The 20,448-nt window shown below is 42.2% G+C and overlaps 1 protein-coding gene across 7 annotated transcripts in view; it reads left to right on the plus strand.

The window, feature by feature from the left end:
- Positions 1-20,448, plus strand: part of PKHD1 (PKHD1 ciliary IPT domain containing fibrocystin/polyductin) — a 482,558-nt gene that overhangs the window by 251,736 nt on the left and 210,374 nt on the right. For all 7 annotated transcript variants that reach the window (XR_010748128.1, XM_066359212.1, XM_066359215.1 and 4 more), the window contains 2 exons: positions 989-1,184; positions 13,612-13,677. Coding sequence is in view for 6 of the 7 variants with exons in the window: in XM_066359212.1 (XP_066215309.1) it covers positions 989-1,184; positions 13,612-13,677 (262 nt within the window). In the remaining variant the exon portion in view is untranslated. The remainder of the gene's footprint in view (positions 1-988; positions 1,185-13,611; positions 13,678-20,448) is intronic.

A 20,448-nucleotide genomic window follows, 5' to 3' on the forward strand; every position in this document is an offset into this window, starting at 1 on the left:
ACTAGCAATCTAGACAATTTGGGTTGGGTTGAAGGAGTCAAATGGTTAGAAGGAGCAAAGATAGAAATAGTCCTGTATAGAAAGTTGGTGTGGTTTTTTGTAAAAAAAAAAAAAAAAGAAGAAGCTGTCAAATGGATTCCCTCAAGCTTCTTTTCTTCCTTTTAACACATTTCTTTCTTCTGTCTCATTATACATATTTTCCCTAAAAGTCATGAGAGCAGTCTTAGGAAGTAGAATCTGCTTTAGGTGTTCCGTAGTTCAAAGCAGAATCGCTCTTCATCCTCTCGCCATCTCTCTGAGAACGGAGAGCTCTTTCCTCCCCTGGAGGTCCCTAAGAGAACATTTTGTGTTCGTGTTATTTTCATCAAGTGGAGGCAGCAGCAGATTGGTGACTCTAGAGATGGACATCCTGGGTTTCCCTCCTGGCTCAGCCGTCTCCCACTTTGTGATCTGAGCAAGTTTCCTGAACTTCTGCCGCTCCGACATTCCTCCTCATCTGTATACTGGGACAGTAGTAGTAACAATCACAAAGGGATTTTTCAAGGATTGAATGGCTGTATGTGAGTAGTACTCAAGCCTGTATGTACCACATGCTCTGTTAGCTCTGACTGTTATAAACGGACACCACTGCTATCATTGTCTGCCTTCTTAAGTTAAAGGAATTCTAGACCGGGCTCGTCTCTTCTAGCGATTTGTCCTAGGACAAGTCAATTCACTTGTCTGTGCCTTGGTTTTCTCTTCTGTTAAGTAAAGTTGTTAAACCAAAAGAAACTTAGAATCTCTGTCAGCCATCATATTGGACGATTTTGTAACTCTGGCTATGCATTTATTAGGGAGTGGATTGAAATAAGCCTATTTATTCCCCACAATAAAATAGTTTGGCCATGAAGTATCTTATTTTTAAACTATTCAGTATTCTTTGCAGCTCTGTTGGGAGGGGAGCCTTCCCTACTAAATGAGCCCCATTGTACTTTTCTCTCACTTCAAGTACTCAGCAACATTTGGCAATTTCGCTTCTGGGAATTACCTCCTGCTGGTGCACACAGTGCTGTGGCCTTACTCTGACATCCTCATAAGGTGTGGGAGTCACGTGGGCCGGTCCCTTTCCTCTCTTCCGTCACCTGGGAAAGACCAAGGCTGTGACTGGTTCTTCAATGGCCAGTTGAGGCAACTCACCTATTTGGGTAAGTAGAATTGAATGAGCGTGTTGAAGGGCACGTAGTCAGAAACCGCTAGTCATTCTTGAATTGCAGACATTTGTGCTGTGGAATGATAAGGAACTGAGGGGGATGTTATATACTGCTCACAAAAATCAGGGGGTATTTCAAAATAAAGATGAAGTTATAAAATAAGTGGGTAGGCTTTGAAATCAGGCTGCCTGGGTTTGAATCCCAGCCCTGACACTTACTAGCCATGGGACACAGCAGCTACTATTCCTCCCTGAGGCTCAGCCTTCTCATCTGTAAAATGACATACTACTGGGACCTACCTCAAAGGATAGGAAATTAAATAAAGAATAGCATAAAACATTTTTATTAGCATTCCTAACCCACAGCAAGTGCTTACTAAACATTTTTCTTAATATTTTCAATTCATTTTAAGGCAGTGTTGTATTTGCAGAAAGATCAAGTGCACAGGAAAGACAGGATGACCAGTTATGGCCACAGATACTAGGAGTAGCAGAGAGTACCAGGTGACAGGTACAGAGAGAGGAGGAAGGAAGGTGACGTTAATGTGGAAGGTGGGAAGGAAAGCTTGGCAAGGGAACCCGAGGTCAGGAGGAGGAGAAGGCATGGCGGGCTTGTCTGAGGACGGGGTGGGCTGTCATTGTCTTGTGTCAGAATGCAGCATGAAGATGAAGGATCCAGGAGCCTCGTCTTACAGGACCAGAAGTCCTTCTGTGGCTGCAGAGTAACAGATGCTAAAGGATTTCCTCAGCTTCTTAGTGTGCGTGTTTCACAGGAGATTTCTTTTGACTGCCTGGTGTTTGTCTCATATTCCTTTGCTGTACCACGTCAGCACCGGGCTCTCTGAGCACCATGGTGTCCACTGATACTGACCTCAGTTCGGTGGTGTCTGTTAGGAGAATCTGTCCAAATGGATCCCTAGAACGACAATCTTGTTATAAGCTGGGCCTAAAAGATCCTGGTCAAATTCAGGAGAACTCATCAGCACCTCAAGTCCCAGCCCTTGACATAAGCCAGACTTGTCCCTCAGGATGTAGAGAGCTGGCCAGTTGTCCTGAGTCCCTTGTCCCTCTCACTTGTGCCTAGCTATCTAGCCCTGAGATGATTAAATTTTTTTTAAAGTATCAGGGTTTTTTTTTTTTAATTTAAAAAAAATTTTATTTATTCATTTTAGAGAGGAGAGAGAAAGGGAGAGAGAGAGACAGAGAGGGAGAGAGAGAGACAGAGAGAGAAGGGGGGAGGAGCTGGAAGCATCAACTCCCATATGTGCCTTGACCAGGCAAGCCCAGGGTTTCGAACCGGCGACCTCAGCATTTCCAGGTCGACTCTTTATCCACTGTGCTACCACAGGTCAGGCCTGATTAAATTTTAATAGCACCAGAGAGGAGAGTATGGCACTGACCTGGTATTTTTGTCTTTGCCAAATGGATTGTAGTGTATTTTATTTGCACTGAATTATACCGTTCAAACTTTATTTTTTATTTGATTCATCCATAGATATAACCTAAAACTATAAAAACTCAGGCTGGACGGAGGACCTGTGACAGTTTTACCACTAGAGTTGAATACAGCCATTAGAAAGAGCAGATAGTCGCCATTAACCCTAACTATGACTATTCACTCGGTATATATCCTGGAACAAAATTGAATTTCCAGTCATTCTTGTTTGTTACCTCGTGTGCTCTTCAGAAGCCTGTCCATTGGTCAGATTCTGTTTGTGGACTACAAACTAATTTGAATACTCACATAAGCCAAAATAAAAAAGGAATATTTGGGGCTTAAAGAAAAAAAACCCCACAAATCATGCAATTACAAATTTTCTTTCCCTTTGATAATATTTTTTACTGAATTAATAGCAAATTGTACTATTATCCTATATATTCACACATGTATGGAATAAATACACATCTGTGTAAATATACATATATATATTCATATGTAGATGTACCACTGTATATATATGTTGCATATATATATATATATAAAATGTGGATGAATATTTTAGTATAGAACATTTTTATAGATATATAGTTTTCTTATAAAAATTCTTTGTGCCAGAATACCCTAGTCTTTCCACCTTTGAAGAACATGAGTTGGAAAAGGGACAAGAAGACACAGAGGAATGGTTGAATATTTAATAAATTAAATGCGAGACCCTGGTTCCTTGAAGAGGATTCCCGGTTCCCGAGTAGTGGCTTCCACGGTCATTGGTGCCTCCACTGCCCTCAGCACCTGGGGCAGATGGGAACTGTGGATTCTGGTTGACATGGGAAGGGTGTCTCTGAGGACTGGGGGGGGGGGAGGCGCGTCCTGCTCCTCCTTGGTGTGTCCCGTGCCGCTGCGCTGGGCTGTGTGGGTTTGGTCATGATTTTGGATCTCCTTTGTGTAGAGTTTATAGCGTCTTTAGGGTGGCTGCTGATGCCCTAATGCCTCACTGGAAGTGAGGCAGCTGTAGCTGGTACCCCAGAAGACCCCAGCAATGGACTTTCGGTTCTGTGCCATGCATGTTACATAGTGGTTAGTTTACATTCACTTAAGGTTTTTTGTTTTTTTTTTCATTTTTCTGAAGCTGGAAACAGGGAGAGACAGTCAGACAGACTCCCGCATGCGCCCGACCGGGATCCACCCGGCACGCCCACCAGGGGGCGACGCTCTGCCCACCAGGGGGTGATGCTCTGCCCACCATGGGGCAATGCTCTGCCCACCAGGGGGCGATGCTCTGCCCACCAGGGGGCCACGCTCTGCCCACCAGGGGGCGACGCTCTGCCCATCCTGGGCGTCGCCATGTTGCGACCAGAGCCACTCTAGTGCCTGGGGCAGAGGCCACAGAGCCATCCCCAGCGCCCGGGCCATCTTTGCTCCAATGGAGCCTTGGCTGCGGGAGGAGAAGAGAGAGACAGAGAGGAGGTGGGGGGGGGGGGGGGTGGAGAAGCAAATGGGCGCTTCTCCTGTGTGCCCTGGCCGGGAATCGAACCCGGGTCCTCCGCACGCTAGGCTGACGCTCTACCGCTGAGCCAACCGGCCAGGGCCTACTTAAGGTTTTTTGATTGCATGACTTGATAAGTCTGTACTGGGCTGTTTTACATAAAATACATCTCATCTGAGAAGAAAGCCTAGGTCAAGCCCGTGGCCCCTACATGGCTGTACCCTGGCAGGAAACGGACACGGGGAGAGTTGTGTGTGTAAGAGTTCCATTTCATGGCAGGGCAGCTGCCGGAGCCCCTTCTGCCCCGGCGTTCCTCAGAAGACCGTCCGGGTGCTGGGCCCCGCCCGTCTCCCGCTGGCGTTTCAGGCCCAGGGCCGCCGCACGGACGGACGGACGCTGGCTGGGTTTCATTCCTTTGGTGACCACTTCTAAGTGGATCATCTGTTGTATTGTTTGTTCATGACCTCACCACATCCCCCAGGAGAGGGAAAAAAAAATATTTTTAAATCACAATTATCTTCATTTCCTCCACTTGGCTACTTCATGTATGATTGAAGATACTCGACTCCTCTTAGACCCGGCTGGGCTGGGGGCATCGGGACCCAGGCATTCTAGCTCCTGTCCGGGGCTCTCCACTAGAGTGTGCTGCCCGCTCAGTAATCGCTGGGCCCTGACCCGGAGGGCTGGGGTGCTCAGCAGGGTCACGGGAGGAAACTTCTCACCCATCCCCAATGACAAAGAAAAAAACCCTGCGTCAAAACTATGTCTGACCCCTGCATTTCTCTTCTCTACCAAGGCAAGTTTTGTCTTTGTTTAGCAAACATCTTTGTGGACTGCAGGTTCTTTGGAAAGCTGGTGGCCACAGCTTAGGGCTCAAGGTTTTAATCAGGGGCTGGCAGGCTGTTTCACCTGGGGCGTGGAATTATGAATGCTCCGTGCCTCCATAACCTTATCTGTCCGGCGAGGTTCAGAATACTTCCTTATCTCTTGGAATTGTGAAACAAAACACCCAAGCATCTTCATGTATGACTGGTGTGCCGTGTTACTTTACTACAAATTTTCTCCATAGATTATTTCTCTCGAGTTTTTCTTGTGTCCCCGGAAGATTAACAACAATGTCACAAGCCTTGAACACATCCTAACCTTTCGGAAAGGGTTTCATATTATCCTCCTTGACTAGATTTTGTTAGATAACTGAGCTTCATGATAATAGGACATATGTGATCTATTGTTCCCATGATGGAAATGTAATACCACTTAAGCAATTGCTACCTACAGGACAAGATAACCTCGCTCATTTAGAAATATATTTTAAGGAGATTGGTTCAGCTTGTCTTTCCAAAGTCCCTGAGACTTCTGCCCAAGGCGCCACTTACAAAACAGAAGTGGAGTCAAGGCCTGTGTGCTAGCTATGGCAATATTTGGTGTGATCAATGGTTCTGAATGGCGGTTCCGACTGTAACTTCCATGCCATGCTTGGAATGGGTACGGCTGTAGAACAAGTTGCTCTTTTTTTCTATTCCAAGTCGGAGTCAAATCCAGCAGACCCATTTTCCCGTTGATGAGATCCGATTCCCTGGCGGCTCTGGGCCCTGCCGGCCCGCTTCCTCCTGCCTTTTTCCCTGCTGTTTTCTTGCAGGGATGTTTCAGTTCATGGTGAACTATTTTTATTTTTTAGTTACATTAACGCTATGAAATAATTAGTCAGCTAATTAATCTGGTTTACAAGCTTTGTAGGATTCTTCAGCTGTCAGTCAGGCCCGGGCCCGAGGCCTACATGGAGTCTCGGTTCTCTTGCCCATGTGATTCCTGTTGCCATGGCTACTGGCTACATCTGCTGACACCCCACTCTCTATTTATTGCTTAATTAAGAATTTCACGCTCAGCCCTTATCTGCCTTGAAGAACAAGCGCACACTGTTAAGAAATTCCAAATTTAGGCCCGGGCACAAGGAAAGCCTTTCTTGCGGGCCTGGCGGGATGGAGCCGCTCTAACGATCTTCTTGGCATCCCAGCCGCCACCCTTCAATCAAAAATCGTTAAATGGGACAGAGATAATGAGCATGCAGTGTATCAAAAGAAAGATGTTTGCTTGATCCAAAGGAGGAAAAGCTGTGAGGCTCCATGCTCAGCTCCACTTCAAAGGGAGATGAGACCCCTCGTCACTGGGGCCCGATAAAGCCTCATTTGTTCTGGGCTTGACTTATGCAAAAGGTCTGGTATGTCCGAGTCCCATCTCGCAGACGTGGACCCCCCCCCCCCCCACCTCTCGCCTCCACCTCCAGCAGCCCCCTTCCCGGCCTTCCGCACACTCGTGTGTCAGCACTTAGGCAGCTGGGTCCCCCAAAGCATCAGGCGGAGCGTGTAATCACTGCCTCTCCGCTGACAATGGCCACTTGTAAGGGGGTGGCCAGGAGGAGGTCTTCGTCACAATAGGAACACAATTATTGCAGCTGCTAGGGAGGGCCATGTTCTTCCTGGAGAAATATAATCGCACTTGCCCGAACCAGGGCGACCAGGTTGGGGGGGGGGGGTGTTGAGAGGGGTGGAGAAAACAATCTTGAGTGGATTATTCATATTCTGACTCTTGGAAGCCCAACGCGGAGCCAGTGGGGTTCCAGCAGCTGCTGCCGCACAGCCCTCGCCTAATAATTGTACATTCTGTCAGGGGTCAACTTACTTTTGACCCTGTCCTTTCATACTGGTAAAAGGCTCTTTAGGGCAAACTGTTGGGTTGTGGCAGGGTGCATTAAACACTCACGGCCCCTTCCACTGGCTTTATTCCCCACCCAAGCAGCAGCCGGTGATAAATTCATATCAGATGCCGAGTCATTCACGGGTGCCCTCCTCAGTTCACACAGCCCCCCGTGCGCCCGTGCAGGGGTGCCTCCAAGCTGGGACATTGTGAGCGGCGGCAGCTGAGCAAGTCCGCCTGCGAGGCTCAGGCTCCTCGGACCGCCTTGCCCTGATGGAACTGAAAAGAGACGTGTCTGGCCAGGCTGGCCACCGCTTGTCCCCAAGTGTCCCCCTCACCAAGATAAAGGCGGGCTGTTTGGCACCACGCCAGGGCTGCCGTCCAGGAGGGTAAGGGCTGTCGATAGGGAGACAGATGGACTTTATTGTCTGCGCCAGGTGCCCTGAAGAACTCAAGTCACAGACGGCTCAGCACAGAGGTTGCTTAACTTGGGAGATCTTCAAAAATAAGGAAGGTTTCCCAATGTTTGAAGGTCATGGACATGGCTTCGGTTTCTCTTATTTCGAGGTGCTGAGGGCCTGGGATGGAGCAGAGCACTGCTTGGACCCTTCTGGTCTAGAAGATCCTAAGCAGCTTCTTGAGATGGAATTCCGCTAGGATCTCAGATGGAGAGCCGACTCGACTGGCTCCTCAGATCTCTTGGGGGGATTTTATCAGCAGAGCAGAATCCTAACCCTTTGAAACTCAGCAGACATTCCATGCTGAGTCCCTCTAAGGCAATCTATAGCATTCTAGTTAATAAATTAATTTACATCCTTATAGAAAACTCATTCCCTAAAGCTCCCCAAGGACTTTTAGCGGTAATGTAGAGAATTGAGTTCAGGGAAATGCACTAAACTTCATGGCGAAACTACAGAGAACGGAGCAGGAGATGGGAATGTGGGAAGGGGCTTTGCCTCTTGATTACAAGCAGCGTCTTCAAAAGGAAAAAGAAGGAAGAAGGGGAGGAATGGAAAGAAAGAAGGAAGGAAGGAACACTTAGAAGCCAGAATCAAATATTTTTTCTAGGGATCGCTCAGATGAAGGGGTTAAGACTCAGTGACATGGGTAGCGAGGCTCACACAGGGGGCCGCAGAGCTCCGGTGATACCAACCAGCATTCGAACTCGGCTTCCTGACCCGGGTCTCTTACTTGTTTAGTAGAGTAGGGGTTGTTTGTTTCTATAACCTATCCTTATCAATCAACTCTCTTCTGCCTAAACTTTAGATATTTGAGTACCACCTTCACAATTTATCATATGCTTATGGCTCCTGGACTATTATTTACTTAAGAGTTTTCTTAAATCAAGACTCATACTGAATTATTTTAGAAACCTAACCTGTTCTCAAGCAAGAATATTCATAAAATCATGGGTTTAATGACCCTAGTTCTTTAAAAATATTTTGTTAATGATATTTAGAAAGATAGAGAAAGTGGGGGGAGACAGAAGAGAGAGAAACATGAATTTGTTGCTCCACTGATTTATGCATTCAGTGGTTGATTCTTGTAAGTGCCCTGACTGGGGATCAAACCTACAATCCTGATGTATCAGGATGACTCTAACCAGCTGATCTACTTGACCAGGGCTGACCTAGGACTTTAAAAAACAAAACAAAAAACTTTAACATTTATAGCTATTAAAATAAAACTTTTAGGCCACTAAAGTCATTACCTCACATTTTATATTTTGGGAGTATAATGTGGTTTGCTCGTTTCTGGTATTAGTGGTTAAAGGTAAGAAGTGTGAACACAAGGATCTCTTTTTTTATCTGGGTCTCCTCACTTGTTAAGAACACCTGCTTCTGAGAACAAACCACATTTTTGAGAGTACGGTATGAAAGAAATTGTAACATTCCTCAATTCGGCGCTTTCTAAATGTGCCTCATGGGCAAACAGCTGGAATGCTTGCTATCAGGCCCCTCCCTGTAAGTTCTGGATCTGTAGATCTGCACAGGGCCCAGGAAATCACAAATGCCCCATACGTGGCAAACATCCCACTGAGTCAGGATAACAATTGTTATTGTTCTCTGAGTTAATTAAGAAGATGTAATTGAGCTAACTCTCGGGACTGTGGTTAATGCAGATGTATCTATCTGTTGGTGTCTGGATCAAGTTCTTTTACTCTTACACTTAGAAAATTACACTCTTTCAGTAGGGCATATTACTGGGGATAATAGAAGACTCAAAGGGAGATCACAGGATTTTCACTGATTGTTTTTGTGACGGTTTTTAAAAAGATCCTGTGTCACGAGGGCCAAGGTGACTCTGCGACTGTCTCTATGAGGCCAGAATCTGGAATGTGGTTTTGTGAATCCAACTTCAGCTGCCCAGGGACCGAGTGACAAGCAAGCATTCCCTGTGGCTTAAATGAAAGCAGTTACTGTCCAGGGAACAAGGTCAAGTTCACTGAACCGGTAGGGAGGGGAAGCAGGAGTGTGCAGGTGTGTGAGGCAGACCCACAGAAGAGGTGAAGGTAGAGGGTAGGGCAGGCTAACTGACAACGCAGAGATGGGACCGGATCCAACAGCTAGCTCATGAAGACAGAGCAGGAGTCCGGGTCCAGGGCAGACAGAGGCAGAGAAGGAAGGTACGAGCCAAGCTGAAACCTGCAGACACAGACCACAGTTGCTATTTTGTGTTCTCTCCGTGTGTAGTCAATGGTTGGCTCAGTCTGTTCCAATGTGGGCTGGTTGAGAAGCCCTAATATATATATATATATATATATATATATATATATATATATATATATATATATATATATATATATATATATATATATATATATATATATATGCCTTAAACCTCAGTGGCAAAGTGAGAGTGGGGATAGAAAGGAAGAATAAAATAAAAAACCCCTTAGATGCCACGTGTTTTTTCTTTCTATGTAGGTACTTATTTATTCCCCCCAAATCCCAGGAAAGAATGAAACCTACTCAGGGAGAGAATGATTAATTTTTCTCTGCCCTGCCTTAGTGAGGTCAGAATTTACCAGGCACAGCACAAAACTCTGGGAGGCATTAGTATTATTTCTAGCTGAGTAGCTCTCTTCCCTCTTACCAGGAGCTATTTTCTGAGTACATTTCTCTTTTCCTCCTAGATGTCTGTATGTATATCAAGCTCAGATCATATAGCACTTGTCAGAATAATTTGGCAACAATGGACCTGTAGACTTATTTTCTTTTTGAGGACCAACCAGATAACTCTCACGATCTGGGAAGGATCAACTGCAATAAGGCTCCGTTTATAAACAAAGTAGATTAACCATTCTCGTGTTACAGACACAGAATCAGAAATCATAAGCACTGAGAAAACATATGTACAACATCACAGCCTGTATAAGGCTTTTAAACTCTTCTTAAGACAATACCTTTCTTCTCAGATGATTTTCATTTCTCTTTGTATTTATTCAAATTGGAAACGACACTTAACATTTACACTGTCTTTTATAGAGTCAAAGCACTTAACAAAATTTAGCAGAGCTGGTTAAGTTGCTTACAGCTCTGAATACCATGGCTCATCATGATTAGGTACAGCTGTATAAAGAGTCAAGAGAATACAAGCATATTTCTGGGGTTTTGTTCACTGGCTCTTAGAGTCAGAAGCATGACACACTAACAGTGGTGATAACAGCTAAATGTATTTTTCATGATGTGCCAGGCATGACACTGAGCATACTGCATAAATTATCTCATCCTTTCTTCCCACGAACCCAGTGAGGTAGATAGTAGGAGTGTTCCCACTGTTCAGATAAAGTGACTGAGGTTCGGAATGGTTAATAACTTGTCAGTTTCCCACATCTAGGAGCTGAAAGACTCAGGATTCAACTTTAGGCTGTTGGATGCTAGCACCCTCCCTTCATCCCCTTCACTCTCTACGGCAGCACTCTTGTGACCCAGAAATGGCATCTGGGAAGAGACAGCCCTCTGAGCTGTGCTCACAGGCTCCCAACGAGTGTGTGGACGGGCATGCGCAAGGCGCGGTGGGAAAGGAAGTCAGACTTTTCTACTTTCGGTCACTTTTCTCTATGTCCTCTGTTGCTGAAACTACTTTTCTTAGATGGAATGATAGTCACACACTTGGTTTAATAAAGATAGCAATAGCTTTTCAATGTATATTTTAGTGTCAGTGTCTGTTCTGGGGAGACAAGAACCACGTGTGCTCGTGTGGAGGCTGAACAGTATCAGTGGCCACGCAGCCCAGACGCCGCTGGCCCAGAGGTTCAGATGTGGAGGCTCCCTGAGCCAGGAAGCCGGCTCACTAAGGACAGGACTTGGCTAAGTGACTGAGTGAATGAAAGGACAAGGGGAACAACCTATACTGGGAGTCGGATATGTTGAGGATTAGCCTTTTCAGTTTCAGGGTTACTCATCACAGTGATAATTATAATGTGTGGTACGTAGTCTGTCTTTTTCAGGGGATTGTGGATACATTGATTATTTCCCCTCTATTTCAAATTTTCTCATCTAGCTAGTGGGAAAAGTGATGTTTTTATTCTTTCCTTACTCCAACCATTCCTCTTCTAAGTATAAATTATACTTCTTTGGGGTTGAATAAATCTGTAAAATGACTAGAGTGGCTTTGAAAAAGATCTTTACGTGGAACCTTTTACTTTCCTTACCTCATTGGCTGTGTCCTAAGGAAGAGGGCACAGATGTACCGAAATCTGTAACTTCCCGGAAACTGTTAACAAGCATGGTTTTATAACATCTTTAAATGAACTGATTTCCCTTTCCAAATGGTTCCTGGAACTTTCCCTCATTTACTTTTCTTAGAGTTTGAGTCTATCATAGTATTTCAGTTTCTCTCTTATAGAAGAATGTTATTTTGTTACAGCCTTTTGCATGTTTTTTTTTAAGCAGATTTTTTTAAATTAATTAATTAATTTATTTATTTTAGAGAGGAGAGAGACAGAGAGAGGAGAGAGAGACAGGGGGGAGAAGCTTGAAGACCAGGCAAGCCCAGGGTTTCGAACCGGCAACCTCAGCATTTCCAGGTTGACGCTTTATCCACTGCGCCACCACAGGTCCTTTTGCATGTTTTTAGATATCATCTCATTCATATTTTCTTTCTGATTGAACCTCAATTTTTTTTTTACTATTTTGTCTTTTGGTTCCTTTAAGAAGATTATTTCCTGCCTTTATTTGTTTAATTTGTTGATGCTGTCAGTTAAGTACTGGGTATCCAGAGTAGAGCACTTTAAACTTAGGATTCCTAGATTGGTCCATGAAAATTAGAAACCCAGCAATGTCCAGTGTCCTAAGGTACATGAGAAAAATTCCTCTCTCAAAGATTTAGAGACAGAGCTAAGAAGCAGTTGATGCAATCCTAAATTAACTACAGTTGACGCTTGATAAATATTTGCTAAATTGAGAGTTAGATTAGGATGAGTATCACAGTATAATTTTAAATTGCTTTTCAACTTTAGAAAATGCATAGATCCCTGTGAGCAGAAGTGAGTAAGTCAGACATTCCAGAATAAGAAAGAGGTATGATACTGGGCTAGTGGGTGTATTATTATTATAATTAGAGACAGAAAAGTGGGTGAACTATGTAATGGAATAAAGAAACAATATAAGTGAGGTCTTGGAAGCAGCGATAAAGTAGAACATGTAAAAAGACATGTGGGCGGTGGTACATGTGTCAGTCTCATAATGTGTACAGTGTTAGGGGAAAGCCTCAGACTCATGCTTTTTATAATGGGGAAGAAATTTAAATGAGAACAGTGATCCAAATGATAATAGAAGAATAGGAGAGGTCTCATCATGGATTCCTTTGGGGATGATTTTTTTTTTTTTGTAATGTTCCGAAGCTTACGCTTTGTAATTAGAAGGAAGGATCCTTGGTCTGTTTCACTTCGCATTGGAGGAAAGGGCTCAGGGTTCCTGGGCAAGGCCAATGGAGAGCATGGGTTTGGCCAGGGTCTCAAGGCAGTGAGTGGCCTTCAGCAGCGCTGGGCCCTCCGGGGTCCGGAGGTGCTGCCTCCCGTGACATCTGATAAGGCAGAAAGGTAATTAACCAATAAGAGACAAGGTGTTGCTGAAAAGTGGAGTTCATGCACCTGATTACTAATTAATCAGGCGTGAGAGCACCTTGTAGATGCATTCACTATTTAATTATAGCAGCCTCTCTCGGCAAAGGAGCATATGTTCCCAGCTTAATCTACTGGTTTATACTGACATCAAATTGTCATTATCAGAAAGAATCAGGCCTTTTGATTATTTCTTCTAATTTATTGAACACTTAAAATTAATGAACCCCAGGCCTTTTAAATGTGCTCAGTTGGTTTGGAAGATGGAAGGGGGGAGGGGAGGTGGAGAAAAGCCTTCATTAAAAGGACAGTTTGTTTGGGGAAAGGTAAAGCAAATAGATTTCATGGGTGATCTGAACTCCACTGGTGAAAAACATGAATGCTAAAAGCTGAGCTTTCAGGATGATGGAGGAAATAGGGTATGAGGTGTGTCCTGCCGACCAGCATTGGCCTCCGAAGAACAGATGGCTGAAGGTTTTTATCCCCTAATTATTTATGTGCCAATTCCCTGGGAGACCTCATTGCAATTAAGTTTAATCAAATAAAAGCAATCAAATCAAATGTTGGAAATCAATTGTTAGACTAACTCACAAGGACTTCATTTTTTTTTTTTTTTTTAGTTTGAAAATTTAGTTATCTTGGGGACAATATAGCATAAAGCGACCTGTCTCACATATGAATATCTTTTGTATTAAGATACTTTTGCATGACTTCCAAGTTGTGGTTTTTGTGTTCAGTTTCAGGTGAAGGCCAAGTTCAAGTGACTCTCCAGGTGAAGGAAGGTGTGCCCCCAACTATTTCAGGTGAGTACTGACCCCCCAAATAGAAGCACCTGGTACAACAGGATGTCCTCCAGTAATAGTTCTGCAGATTCTTCCCATCATATTGTTTATAAGGAGGCAGGTGTCAGCCGTAATGCTTCCATGCCTAGCAGCTCTCTATTGTGCCAGCCCTGTAGCTAAAATGTGTCTGCATGTCAAAGAAAGATATGAGAAGGGTACATTTCAAAACATTGGAAAGTAAGAATTACAACATGTAAATAAGCACATTTTATAAATTATGGACCATATGTGCACACAGGAGTCCAGATCTGCATATGGCCCATTAGGCCCCCACCGAATGGAAAGAAAAATTTAGGGTATCTTAAAACTTTAATTGTTCCCAGTAATTTCAGGAAATCAGGGTAAACAAAGCATCCCCAAAAGTCAGATGGTTCTGTGAGATCTTTCTACCTCATAAAAGCCAACATTTCAAAGATTAAATGACTCCTAAGCACTTTCTAAGGTATTTCATTGTTTGTTTTTGCTTATTCTGAGTCAGTCTCACTCTACACTTGCAGCGGGAACAAATCTTTTCAAAGGCTGAGTTCTCCTTTGATTTTCAGTGGCATTTCTGTCATATGTCAGAGCAGAACCCATGCTAATCAGAAAATGGTAATTCCTCCACTGAAATTAATAAATAACTGATGTCAAGGTGCTTAATAAAAAATATAAGGTCTACCGGAAAGTTCTGTCCGTTTTTGGAATAAAACAAAATACAAATTTTTCTTACCGTCAATAAACTTTATTAAATAATATAATTGCCATTATTATTAATGATTTCTTGCCAGCATGACGGCAATTTGTATATCCCATTTTTGAAAAATGTTTTATCTTTTGATGTGAAAAATTGAACCAGTGCTTGTTTGATATCTTCTTCATTTTTGAATTTTTTTGCCCTTCAAAAAATTTTGTAAGGACAAAAACAAGTGATAGTCAGAGGGTGCTAAGTCCGGGGAGTATGGTGGATGAGACAGACATGCTTCTGTAGGATTTCTTCCTTGTTGAAATTCGTAAAAATTACAGTGGCGTAAATGAACTTTATCAGTAGCCATGGGTACACTATCGCTTCACACATAAGACTAACGTGAATCAACTTTGTTTTAGTTAATTTGCCACGTCAGTATGTATATATTAAGTGATAAAAATAGAGAGGCACACATGTGCCAAATAAACACGTGCTTACGTGTCGAAACTTGTTGTGATAGAAACGGACAGAACTTTTTAGACCATATATAAAAGACAAGTACCGATGGTTAGCACGCCATGCTTATGGAACTAGAAAGAATGTCCTCCTTCGATTCCATAACTGTTCCTGAGCTGTGAGCTGCCTTAGTGTCTTGCTCTTTATGGCCCTTGATCTCTATTTCTTTCCTTTCTTTTTCTTTTTTGAAATAACTAAGAAACTATGCATTCTTAACATGAAACAATTTTTTTTAATTAAAAAATTTTTAAACATTTATTTTTTAGTTATAGCTGATGTACAGTATTACATTACCAGTAGTTTCAGGTGTACAGCATAGTGATTAGACATTTATACACCTTCCCAAGTGACCACCCTGATGAATCTAGTATGGCACCATACCTTGTTATTACAGTATCACTATGTTCTCTGTTTTGTTCTTTACATCCCCGAGATTATTTTTGTAATTGGCAATTTGTACTTCTTTGTCCCTTTCACCTCTTTCTACCATCTTCCCAACATTTCTTTCATTTGGTCACCATCAGTTTGTTCTCTGTCTCTAGGGGTTTATTTACGTTTGGTTTCAGGTGGCTCCGTAGGACTCACTGATTGAGTGCCTCTCATGTGAGTTACAGGAGGGTACAGCAAATGGGTCCTTGACTTTATGGGGCTTGTGGTCACCCGGGGTGTGAATCAAATGACTGACTAAATTTCGTTTAAAATAACCGTTACCAAGGCAAATGGTTTCACAGTTCTGTCTTTGGAAGTTCGGTGTTCAGAATCCCCAAGGAGAGATTAGATCGGTTGGGGCAGTCCCCAGTTTGTAGAGAATCTAGCTGTTAGGGAAGGTCTCGTGCCAGGACCCTTCAGAGGATACTGGACCATTTATGGTGACCGTTCTGATTCAATCAGCTGTCGCTGGGGTGACATGACACAGAACTGAATGTGAAGATTTCTGTGTTAAGGACTCTTTGGAAGGGCACTGTGGGTGGCCAGCCTCCAAGGACTTTCTGGCAGGGGTCAGTTTAACTGAGAGATGCATCATGTGGTCTGTCAATTACAACATGCTGAATAAATAGAAAGCCAATGCTCTGGAATTGTGGAATTTTAATAAGGGAAGAAGCATCACAGGCTCTCCTCCCCAATTGCCTTATTTTATCAATGAGGGCATGGGAGCCTAGAGAGGCACGTTCACTTAGTCACATCAGTAGTCAGTGCTTGAGCCCGGATCGCCACTCAGTTTCCCGGCGGACTCCAGTGTTTTTTCTGTTAAACCATATATGTGCTAAGGTGCTTGAATTTTCTTTGATGGCATATGTGAATTGATGAGTTAGATCAAAATCAACTATATATAGCCAGTTTTCCTAGCCTATATAGTTTGGGACAAAAAAACTATCCTAAAATATAGGGAGTTGCAGAGTTAGTACGTTACCACTCTTTAGAAAGAAACTCAAATGTTAATAGTGTAGGGTATATGTGTGAAAGTGAAAATTTAAACAAACATGGGCGTTTATTTTGATTATATAGCTCTATGTAAAACAAAAATTATTGCAGTATTAAAAATTCTATGACAAAACAAGAAAGTAATTCATGGAATTCTAGCTACATGTTAACCTATTCAGAGATTCAATGTGAGTATGTAATGCAGATGAAACATTTTGGGTTAAAGTATCCTGCTGCAGAGAAAGCCTCTTAGCTCTTTCAGTTAATTGAGGGCTTATTCTGTGTTCAAGATTGTGATGATCACTGTGGAGAGTTATGGATTGGAACCTCTAGAGACAGCAGAAATTAGGGTACATATGGGCCAAGTATAAGAGAGACAGAGGAGGTGATGGTGTAAATTGTTGTATGGGTGCTTAGTGGGTTGGAGTATGAATTTATGTGAATTTGGGTCAAGATGGTACCTAAGTTTCTTAATACCCCAGTGCAGGGATATTATACTTCTTCAACACTGTGGCTTTATTAGTTTCCTCTCAATGTCCACAATGATTTATAAAAGACAGGAGGGAGGGGCAGGGTAAAGCCACCCATTATGATAGGAGGTGAAACTATTTCTGAAGAGGCTTTACCTCAGTCATGTTGTCTTTTCAGTAGGGGCTAACTTCAAATGCTGTCCACAGTCATATGAGAACCCTGAGATGATCAGGTAGTCTCTCCCTAAAATTTCTAAACCTTTCCCCTGGTCTCTGAGAATTTGTCACCCTTCCTCCTATGTAGACAGCTCATATCTCTTTCAGCATCTACTGAACTTTGTCTCATTAGCAAACAGCTCTTTGTCTTATGTAGTTAACCTGTCATTCTTTACTGGCCCTTTCTGTTTATTGCTTCCTAATTAAAACAAAATAAAATTTATGAATACTGACCATATTCTTCTCTAGTTGATATCTGTTCTGCAAACTTTTCTAAATACCAGCTTTCTCTTGATGCAGAGCCATCAACAGCTGGGGTGGAGGAAAGATTATGGTAGAAAGGGCAATATTTAGCTTAGATAGAAAGTTCAAGACCACCTTAAATTTTGGTTGCCACTAAGTGACAAACTTGTAGAGGAAAGCAGGGTGCGGCATCATGACCCATGTTGGCCCTGACCAAAATTTATGGACTCCAGTTTCAAGCTAAGTTGAGTTTACCTAAAGCTTGGGAAGACAGATTAAAGGCTGAGAGTCCCAAATTTTAAAGGTTCCTCAATGAGGGGCCTTATTCCTTTCTGGATAATCTGACCAATGTCTTCCCTTCCTTCTCTCCACTACATTCCTTAATCTGCTGTAACCCACAGTTCCCCTGCCCCCCACAGGGACTGCTTTCATCCTGATCACTCATGGACTAGTCACTAAATTCAAGTCACTTCTTGTTCCTTCTCTTACTAGAAATTTGCTATTAACAAGATCACTTTTTCCCTCTGGACATTTATTTCTTAGGGTTTTCCAAAACATTCCTCTCTTCTGTTTCCCTCTGAATATCTCTGACTGCTTCTTTTTTAACTGTCATAGGCTCCTTTTGTCTCCCTACTTTCTATATTAATAAGAGTCATATAAAGTCAGGTATTATGTAGAAATCTAATAACTGTGCAGGAGGCTGAAACGTGACTCCTTATCCATGAACTGTTCTTATCTTAAGAAAGGATGGTATAGAATGATCAAATTTATTTATAGTAACTCTCCTTAGTTCAGCTACCTTAAGATTTATTTTGTTCAATTAATGACATTTTTAGCCCTCGTATAAATAAGAGTGAAGATGACGAAAGTGAAAAAATGTGCCTGGCCAGGCGGTGGCGCAGAGGATAGAGTGTTGGACTGGGATGTGGAGGACCCAGGTTCGAAGCCCCAAGGTTACCAACTCTGGCTTGAGCGGGGGCTCACCAGCTTGAGCATGGAGTTGCTGGCTTGAGCATGGGATCATAGACATGACCCCATGGTCACTGGCTTGAGCCCAAGGTTGCTGACTTGAAGCCCAATGTCGCTGGTTTGAGCCCAAGGTTGCTAGCTTGAGCAAGGGGTCACTTGCTCTGCTGTAGGTCCCTGGTGAAGGTACATATGAGAAAGCAATCAATGAACAGCTAAGGAGACTAAGGAGCCACAGTGAAGAATTGATGCTTCTATCTCTCTCCCTTCTTGTCTGTCTGTCCCTATCTATCCCTATCTGTCCCTCTCCCTGTATCTCTCTCTGTCTCTGTCACAAATAAAAAAAAAGAAAGTGAAAAAATATTTGTTTCCAATATCTATAAATACAATTGAAGTAATTAAGGGTTTTTGAGGCTTGACATAGTCTAACAAAGAAACAGTCACTGTCTGTTTAAAATATCACTGGTTCAAAGTAATGCAGAACAAGAACCTACAACCAAGACTACTTTATCTAGCAAGGCTATAATTTAAAATTGAAGGAGAAATAAAAAGTTTCCCAGACAAAAAAAAAAAACAACTCAAGGAATTCATTACAACCAAACCAATGCTTCAGGAAATGTTAAGGGGCATGGTGTAAACAGATCAAAGTGGGAAAAGAATATAGCAAAAGAGGAATACAGCTTTAAAGAATAAAATGGCAATAAACAACTACATATCAATAATAACCTTAAATGTAAATGGATTAAATGATCCAATCAAAAGACATAGGGTAGCTGCATGAATAAGAAAACAGGACCCATACATATGCTGTCTACAAGAGACACACTTTAAAACAAAAGATGCACATAGGTTGAAGGTAAAAGGATGGAAAAAAACATTTCATGCAAATGGAAATGAAAAAAAAAGCTGGGGTAGCAATACTTATATCAGACAAAATGGACTTTAAAACAAAGAATATAGTAAGAGATAAAGAAGGCCACTACATAATGATAAAGGGAGCAATCCAACAGGAAGATATAACTATTATAAATATCTATGCACCTAATAGAGGAGCACCTAAATATATAAAGCAGACTTTGATGGATATAAAGAACGAGATCAACAGCAACACTATAATAGTAGGGAATTTTAATACCCCACTAACATCACTAGATAGATCCTCAAGAAAGAAAGTTAACAAAGAAACAGCAGACTTAAAGGACACACTAGAGCAACTCGATTTAATAGATATCTACAGAACCTTTCACCCTAAAGCAGCAGAATATACATTCTTTTCAAGTGCTCATGGTACATTCTCTAGGATAGACCACATGTTAGGGCACAAAAGTGGTCTCAACAAATTTAAGAAGACTGAAATAATATCAAACACTTTCTCTGATCACAATGGCATGAAACTAGAAATCAACCACAATAGAAAAGCTCAAAAATTCTCAAACACATGGAAACTAAATAGCAGGTTGTTAAATAATGAATGGATTAAGAATGAGATCAAAGAAGAAATAAAAAAAATTCCTAGAAACGAATGATAATGAGCATACAACAACTCAAAATTTATGGGACACAGCAAAAGCAGTACTGAGAGGGAAGTTCATAGCATTACAGGCAAACTTTTAAGAAGCTAGAAAAAGCTCAAATAAACAACTTAACCCTGCACCTAAAAGAACTAGAAAAAGAACAGCAAGTAAAGCCTAAATGTAGTAGAAGGAAGGAAATAATAAAGATCAGAGCTGAAATAAATGACATAGAGACTAAAGAAACAATACAGAGGATCAATGAAACTAGGAGCTGGTTCTTTGCAAAGGTCAACAAGATTGATAAACCTTTAACTAAACTCAAGAAAAAGAGAGAGAGGACTCAAATAAATAAAATTAGAAATGAAAGGGGTGAAATAACAACTGACACAACAGAAATACAAATGATTGTAAGAAAATACTATGAAGAACTGTATGCCAAAAAACTAGACAACCTAGATGAAATGGACAAATTCCTTGAAACATACAATCTTCCAAAAATCAATCTGGAAAAATCAGAAAACCTAAACAGACCAATTACACCAAATGAGGTCGAAACAGTTATCAAAAAACTCCCAACAAAGAAAAGTCCTGGGCCTGATGGCTTCACAAGTGAATTCTACCAAATATTCAAAGAAGAACTAACTCCTATCCTTCTCATGCTATTTCAAAAAATTCAAGAGGAAGGAAGACTTCCAAGTTCCTTTTATGAGGCAAGCATAAT

This window comes from Saccopteryx leptura, chromosome 1, assembly GCF_036850995.1.
Source record: "Saccopteryx leptura isolate mSacLep1 chromosome 1, mSacLep1_pri_phased_curated, whole genome shotgun sequence".
Classification (NCBI taxonomy): domain Eukaryota; kingdom Metazoa; phylum Chordata; class Mammalia; order Chiroptera; family Emballonuridae; genus Saccopteryx; species Saccopteryx leptura.